An 8177-nucleotide genomic window follows, 5' to 3' on the forward strand; every position below is an offset into this window, starting at 1 on the left:
TAGTATAATACAATAACTTTAACACTAAAATGGAAAGCTTTTCGAAGCCATTAAGAACTTTAACTAAATCTACTAGGATTATAACAAAATTTTAATGCCGAGATCCATTAACAACTTCAACAGTAGGTATTAATAACCCAAGAAGAGCTGTTGACAATCTAGGCAGTGTCTGTTAACAACTGACTTTATAGGATAATATAACCTCTAACTATAACTAACTAAATTATAACTAAATAGTGTTAAAGTTAATCTTATATAGTTGTTAAGGGTTATATTATCCTATAAAGTTAGTTGTTAACAGACACTGCTAAGGTTGTTAAAAGTTCTCCTTAGGTTATGAATACTCACTGTTGAGGTTGTCAATGAATCTCCGCATTAAAATTTTGCTATAATCCTATTGGGTTTAGTTAAAATTCTTAATGATTTCAAAAAGCTTCCCATTTTAGTGTTAAAGTTGTTGTATTATCCTATTTAGTTATAATTTACTCTTATGTAGAGGTTATGTAATCCTATAAAGTAAGTTGTTAACGGATACTACTTAGGTTGTCAATACCTTTTCATTGGGTTGTTAATAGTCGCTGCTGAGGTTGTAAATCGCAATGAGAGAGCAAATGTAAATTTAGAATGTGAGGGGTAGTAACGTCATTTTACAAATAGAATATATTATTCTAAAGTCCCTTGGGACCTGTCAGTAATTTTAATATTTCGTAGGACCTTAGATGAATAAAATCTCTTCTGTGAGATCTGTACGTAATTTTCCCTAAAAATAATAAATAAGTATTCTTTTTAGAAGCTGAATCTGCGCCTCCCTCTCACCCAAAGTTCTCGTTTTGGATTTTCTAATTTTCCATTAATAATCCTATTTTTCTCGCCCATCAGAAAAATTAACCGTTTTCTTGTGTCTTTGGGGATTCTGGGTTCAATCTGCCTCCCTCAGATTCCCATGATCTTCCTCTTCCTCGTTACTTTTCTTCCTCTTTCTTTCAACATTTTCACCTCCATGAATTTATGACAAGGAAAAAACAATAACAACAATAATTTTCATCGACAGAATCGACATTTTTTTTAAAGCTTCCCTCTGATTCTTTTTTTCTCTCCCAATTTTATTGCGTAATTACAACCACCACCATCATCTTCTCATCGAGATTCTGGTTTGTACAAAATGAAGCTTGTGGTTCGTGTTATTGAGGCTAGAATACCATATGATTATGGATTAAGCGATCCATACGTGCGGTTACAGTTGGGAAAGCAGAAGTTTAAGACCAAAGTGCTCAAGAAGTGCGTCAATGCCAAGTGGGACGAAGAGTTTAGTTTTCGTGTTGAGGATTTGGATGAGGAACTAATTGTTTGTGTCATGGATGAAGATAAGTACTTCAATGATGATTTTGTGGGACAGCTCAAGATGCCAATTTCACTTGTTTTTGAGGAGGAAAGTAAATCTCTTACTTCTTGGTATTCTTTGCAACCCAAAAGCAAGAAATCCAAACCCAAGGAATGTGGTATGATATAATGCAAAACTTTTCCCAGTTTTTCCTTTGTAACTGGTATATGTTTTCCCATGCATTGCACTAAGCTGCATTTACCTTGTTATTTGTTCATCGCTTATGAAAAATGCCGTTTCCTTGGATTTTTATGTTTTATATTCTTTTTTTTTTTTTTTAGAAATCATAGTAAGGAATAAGGATCCGGTTAAAGACCGTTGATCAGGGCATAAATGGCATGCCCGCAATTCCGTTATATACAATTAGATTTCTTTTATTCTTTATTAAAGCTTAGCCACATTAAACTACCAAAGTTTTGAACACAAGGGACAAGGTGCAAGGAAAAAAAATCTTGTACCAAATGGTTTCTTTTTTCTAACGCTTGTGCTTCCAAGTTTTTCTTTTCCCTTCTTATTCCAATATCATGTTTGATTATTGATCAAGCCAAGATCATGCGGTTATTATATGGATTTCGAGATATATTTTTTGGATAAATAACACTTAGTAAATTAAATCACATGTTCGCCACTGGGAAAGTTGTGTGCATTTTGCTTCGGAGAATGTAACATGCATTTACTTTATTGGAATAGGAGAGATTCGGTTAAGTATCTTCATTACCCACATGTCTGATGCTTTGGAGGAGTCAAATCCCAATTGTGACCAAATTTCACATTCAAGGAAATGTTCTGATGTATTCAGTGAATCAACTTTATGGTCTTTCTCGAGCTGTTCAGCTTCATCTTCGCCTTTGAGATATGATGAGATCACATCATCTAAAGATGAGAAATCACAAAAAACTTTTGCTGGCCGAATAGCTCAAATTTTTAATAAAAGTACTGATATGTCTTCAATGTCCATGAGAAGCACTGACTCGGATCAGGCTGAAAGTATTAAAGCTGGAATTGATGACATCAAAATTGAGGATCAATTTGCTAATAATGAGACTTTTGAAGAAGTTGTGAGAAAAATGCAATCATTGGACAATGGGACTGAAATTCCAAGCAATTTACCAGGAGGAGTGCTTATAGATCAACTATATATCGTAGCACCAGAGGACTTGAACACGCTACTTTTTTCACCTGATTCAAATTTCCCCAAGTCATTGGCAGATTTACAGGGTACTACAGAATTACAAGCGGGGCCATGGAAGTTTGAGAATGATGGTACTGAATCGTCATTGAAAAGATCACTTACTTATGTCAAGGCTGCCACTAAATTAGTTAAAGCTGTTAAAGCATATGAAGAACAAACATATGTAAAAGCTGATGTAAACAATTTTGCTGTTTTTGCCAATGTTAGCACTCCAGATGTTATGTACGGGAACACCTTTAGAGCAGAATTACTCTATGTGATTACTCCTGGACCTGAGTTACCATCAGAAGAACAATGTTCACGCTTATTGATATCATGGCGGTTGAATTTTGTGCAGAGTACCATGATGAAAGGAATGATAGAGAATGGGGCTCGCCAAGGAATGAAGGAAAGCTTTAATCAGTATGCTAGTTTGTTATGTGAAACTGTTAAACCTGTTGATTCAAAGGACCTTGGTTCTAGTAAGGAACAAGTCTTGGCATCACTGCAAGCCCAAAAACAATCAGATGGGGAGCTGGCAGTGCAGTATTTTGCAAATTTCACTGTAGTAACAACAGTTGTAATTGGACTGTATGTGCTTGTCCACATTTGGATGGCTCCACCCAGCATAGTTCAAGGGCTTGAGGTTCTTGGGGTTGACTTACCAGATTCAATTGGTGAATTTGTTTCATCTGCTATTTTGGTTCTTCAAGGTGAAAAATTGTTGGGTTTAATTTCACGCTTCATGCGAGCTAGAAGACAAAATGGTAGTCTCTTATTTACAGGCTTTTTTTTTTTTTTGGGCAGAATATGCCACATTTGTTTCAATATTTTTGTTTATCATCAATAAAAAAAAATTCAATAATGGATAAAGGAGGTAGAAATCTCCATAAAACAACATAAAACAGACTAAATCAAAGAGTTAAACGCATTAACCACACAGATCTTTCTAATTCTTCTACCATCCTGTCAAAATAAAGGCCCTCTAGAAGCTATGATCAAGACTCATAATGAAGTTAAACACTCTAGAAAAATTCACCAAACCTTGTAAATGGAAGTTATTCAAGCAAGCCTAAGTTCTTCAGATATAGGGAAGTAACTAGTCTCTTGAAAACTAAAAGCAACATTTGGGATCTGATATTGCTTATGAGCTTGATGAAATACCTTTTTGTGAATCCTACTCAGTAGAGTATATATTTAGAGTCCAAATGAAAACCAACCTTAGAAATATCAAGAAGCCTTTAATCCCCCACCAAAACCCCTCCAAAAATCTAGTGGTAAGCACAATATTCCTTTTACCTATCTCATCGATCAAGTGATTTCCTTATGGGGTTAGCTAATGTCTTCAATTTTCTTTACTCCGATTTTAGGTAGTGATCATGGAATTAAAGCACAAGGAGATGGTTGGCTGCTTACTGTTGCCTTGATTGAAGGAAGCAATATAGCTTCTGTCAATTCAAGTGGAATCTCTGATCCATATGTGGTTTTTTCTTGCAATGGGAGAACTAGAACCAGCTCCACAAAGTTTCAGAACTCTGATCCTATATGGAATGGTGAATGTATTGTGTTGTTATTTAATGATCCATGGGTTATGCTTATAAGTTAAGACTTGTCCTTGTATGTTATAGTATATGCTTTTTTACCCCTTTTGCTTACGAAAATTACTTGCGTTTGCAGAAGTTTTTGAATTCGATGCAATGGAGGACCCTCCATCTGTGCTGAATGTGGAAGTTTTTGATTTTGATGGACCTTTTGATGAAACTGCATCCCTAGGAAAAGCTAAAATAAATTTTCTGAAAACAAACATCTCAGACCTTGCTGATATATGGGTCCCCCTTGAAGGAAAGTTTGCTTTGGCAAGCCAGTCGAAGCTGCACTTAAGAATTTTCCTGGATAACACAAGAGGTGGTAGTGTTATAAAACAATATATAAGTAAAATGGAGAAAGAAGTGGGAAAGAAGGTATGTAATTATGTGTGTCCAACTGTGTGTGTCATCCATTTGTTTCTCTTTATGTATTCACAATATTCATTTTGGCTTATGTTTTCCCTCTTGGAAAATTCGTAGATTAATTTGCGATCTCCTCAGACAAATTCAGCCTTTCAGAAACTCTTTGGGCTTCCGCATGAAGAATTTCTAATCAATGATTTTGCCTGCTATTTAAAAAGAAAAATGCCCATGCAGGTTTGTATTGTAGTTTGTTTGAATTTTGAGTTTAAAAGACATGACTTATCTTTGAATTAGTTAATAATTTGGTTCCATTCTTGTAGGTCTATTCAACTTTAGTTCCTGAAATTTGAAAGTACAAAATTGAATACTTAAAAATAACAATCTTTTTTACAAGTTAGTTGTTCTAACATCCTGTAGTCTCTTGACAAAAGCATTAATGTACAATGAGTTCGGTTATGTTTAATGACTAATATGTGCACTCACTGGTGTTGTCATTTTCTTTTGCAGGGTCGGATTTTCCTCTCAGTAAGAATTATTGGATTCCATGCAAATATATTTGGACGCAAAACTACATTCTTCTTGCTTTGGGATGACATTGACGACATCCAGGTCATTCGCCCCACATTTGCGTCAATGGGGAGTCCAATAATTTCCATAACTCTTCAACCTGGCAGAGGTATGGATGCAAGGCATTGTGCAAAGTCACAAGATGAAGAAGGCAGGCTAAAGTTCCATTTCCAATCCTTTGTATCTTTTAATGTTGCCTACAGGTAGAAGGAAAAGAACTCATGAATGTTTGTGTGAAGTAATTTTTTCATATATCTCTTTGCGACTTCTATGAAACTCTATTCTCTTATATGATTTTATTGATTTTCAAGGCACAACTTTACTGAAGCTCACAGCAACATTTGTAAATGATCTTCATCATTGTATATTTTTCTTGCTGTGTTGATCTCAAACAATTGAGATAGATGATTTTGAGATTGAATTTATGTCACATTGGCATTTGTTATTGAAATCTTTTGTTGTTGATGTACTAGAAAGTTGTGCAAGTCCTTTAATCCCATGGGCATTTGCAAACCTTGTTGACTTGTAAATTAATACACAGTAATAATTTAACAAAATTGGAAGATCAAAGTGTTTGGGTTTTTTTTTTCTTCATCTTTTTTTTTTAAGTCTTTTGTGATTCTAAATTGTTATCCAGTGCGAGAAATATGTCAGACTACTTATTTTCTTGGTAAATGTTTATTTGTACCGGACAATGCTACCTTCCACCGGAATAAACACATGTGCATTGGCTTGCATTTTATCAGCCTGCACTACATTGTACTTGAACTCTACATCAAACTTCTTCCAAGATTCATAGTAATGCGTGCTAGTATACTGTGAAATGTACTTTTGATATTTGCAAGACATTATTCGAAATGGTACTAAGATGGACTACAACATATAAGATCATTTATGTTACTAAGAAAATGTTCTGGTGCTGACATAGGACCATCATGGCTGTTTGGAAGACCAGATCCTTCAGTCCTGAACAAAAAGATCAGATGGTTGAAGATGACTCTGAAAGCAAAAGCCTTGCAAGTGAAGAGAATGGATCATTCGTTGACCTTGATGACGTTAACATGTCTGAGGTTCATTGTTCTACTCTTCCAGTCCCTGTAATCTCTCTCTCTCACACTCACTAAATCACTTGTGAAATACTCGTGATACTTTTTTAATTTTTAAGGTCTGGGTAATCTTGAATTTAGTTTGGGTTACATCCTTCTTAGGTGTCACCTGCATTGGTATAACACATTATCATTTAGGAGATACTCTTTTTGGTCCTAAATGTAAGAGCTTGTTGAAAGTTTTGCATTAGTCCTAAATGTAAGACCCAATCTATTTCGTCTTCCAAATTTATAATTTGTTTTCCAAACTATCTTATTAATTGTTCATATTAAAGGGGGATTTTCATCAATGGGGGGTAGTTTCCGATGTAAATGATCAAACAAGATATGTTAAGAAAACCAACACATTTTTTTTTTAACAAATAACAATTTAATTAATTGTCTTGATCTTTGTAAATTAGTTATCTAGCTGCTACATTTAAAACTAGAGCAAGTATTTCTCTCATATTGTTCCCTGAAGGAATTAAATGCAAGCTGGTCAAGAGAGATGCTATCTCTTCTTGTCAGTTAAGCTAACCTAAAGAGAGTAGACACACGCTTGACATGCATATATTAATCAATCAATATTTTACATATCATCATAACTATGTACCTCATTGGTTCCTTCCATGGTTTTCAGTAGAAATTTTCAAATGTTATTGTCTGACTATATCACTTTGGTTAATTTAGACCAGCTTTTTTATGGAGTTATTTAGTGGAGGAGATTTGGACCGTCGGTTCATGGAAAAATCTGGTTGCATTAATTATTCTTTCACACCTTGGGTATCGGAGAATAATGATACCTATGAGAGGGCACTATATTACAAATTTGACAAAAGTAATACACGTTTCAAAGGTGAAGTAACTAGTACCCAGCAAAGAACTGGTCTTCCAGATGGAAAAGGTTGGCTCTTGGAAGAGGTTATGAATCTTCATGGAGTTCCTCTAAGTGAATACTTCAACGTGAGATTTGCCAACTTCTGTTTCGTTTCATGATTTTCCATGCATATCTACCTTCCTGATATATAAATTTTCACAGCTACACCTTCGTTACCAAGTTTTTGAAGATGTACCTGCAAAAAAAAGTTGCAAAGTACATGTTTACTATGGAATTGAATGGCTAAAAAGTTCAAAGCATCATAAAAAGACTTCAAAGAACATCTTGAAAGGTCTGCAAGAACGTTTGAAGTTGACTTTTGGTGTGATTGAGAAGGAATTCTCATCAAGATAGCAGACAAATCATCGCGTGGCTTGTATTACCACAACCCACAAATGTTATCCGCATTCTTCAACAGAGCCTAATTTGGTTCAAAGGTTAGTTCAATGAAAATCCTAACTTCTCCGACAGACAGTACTTTTAGTGGGAAACAATTGGTCTGACCCTACTAGAAATTACTTCTCTTCTTTTGGTGGCGAGTGACTTGATGTGAGCGGTTTTGTTCTTCAATCAAGAGAAATTCTTAGGTAAACTTGTTCTTTAAATAATCAGTAGACTCAATCAATATTGATGAATATATTCATACTGATACTGCAACCTTAAATAGGTTTTTGTGATTTAATGTTAACTTATCAAATTTGCTAAAACTGCAATCATCGTGTCAGGTTAGAGTGATTACTCGTGGCAGGGGATTCTGTTTGCGTGGTTGTTAGGTTTCAGGATGAACAATGAGGATAAGGGATTCCGTTCTTCTTTGTGTTGATATTAGACCAAATCTTTCTCGCACCACCCTGAACCACTCAACCTCCCTGAACTCCAAGAACTAAAAGATGCAAATCATAATTGCAAAACAAAAAGATACAAAAGAAGGATTTGCAATTGTCCAGACCCATCTTGAAATTGATTGTAAACGTACGAGAATGATACTTTTTTTCTTTTTCACTTAGTCTGAACCCTCTATTTTTTTTCTTGGGCCGAAGAATGGCTGTAAGTAATGTATAGTAAATGAAATATATAATGTAACGTGGGTGGCAAGGAAATATTAAGTGCATCTGACAGCTTAATTTTCACTTGTCATTTAACTTAA

The 8177-nt window shown here is 34.9% G+C and overlaps 1 protein-coding gene across 1 annotated transcript; it reads left to right on the forward strand.

Annotated features, from left to right (window-relative positions):
* Nucleotides 1–1162: 1162 nt before the first annotated feature.
* LOC114712645 (C2 and GRAM domain-containing protein At1g03370-like) lies at nt 1163–7384 on the forward strand. The gene is made up of 9 exons (XM_028897196.1): nt 1163–1499; nt 2072–3319; nt 3923–4105; nt 4230–4513; nt 4619–4735; nt 5009–5271; nt 5997–6165; nt 6844–7116; nt 7193–7384. The coding sequence occupies exons 1-9, from the start codon at nt 1163–1165 to the stop codon at nt 7382–7384; spliced, it is 3066 nt and encodes a 1021-aa protein (XP_028753029.1).
* Nucleotides 7385–8177: the final 793 nt, after the last annotated feature.

The sequence above is a fragment of the Neltuma alba genome, unplaced genomic scaffold (genome assembly GCF_004799145.2).
Source record: "Neltuma alba isolate B1F8T4 unplaced genomic scaffold, ASM479914v2 tig00011386_pilon, whole genome shotgun sequence".
Lineage (NCBI taxonomy): Eukaryota > Viridiplantae > Streptophyta > Magnoliopsida > Fabales > Fabaceae > Neltuma > Neltuma alba.

Coding starts and splice junctions, on each gene's coding strand:
- LOC114712645 (XM_028897196.1), top strand. CDS start 1,163: ATGAAGCTTGTGGTTCGTGTTATTGAGGCTAGAATACCATATGATTAT. Junction 4,514..4,618: donor AGAAAGAAGTGGGAAAGAAG/GTATGTAATTAT, acceptor GAAAATTCGTAG/ATTAATTTGCGATCTCCTCA. Junction 4,736..5,008: donor AAAGAAAAATGCCCATGCAG/GTTTGTATTGTA, acceptor TTTCTTTTGCAG/GGTCGGATTTTCCTCTCAGT.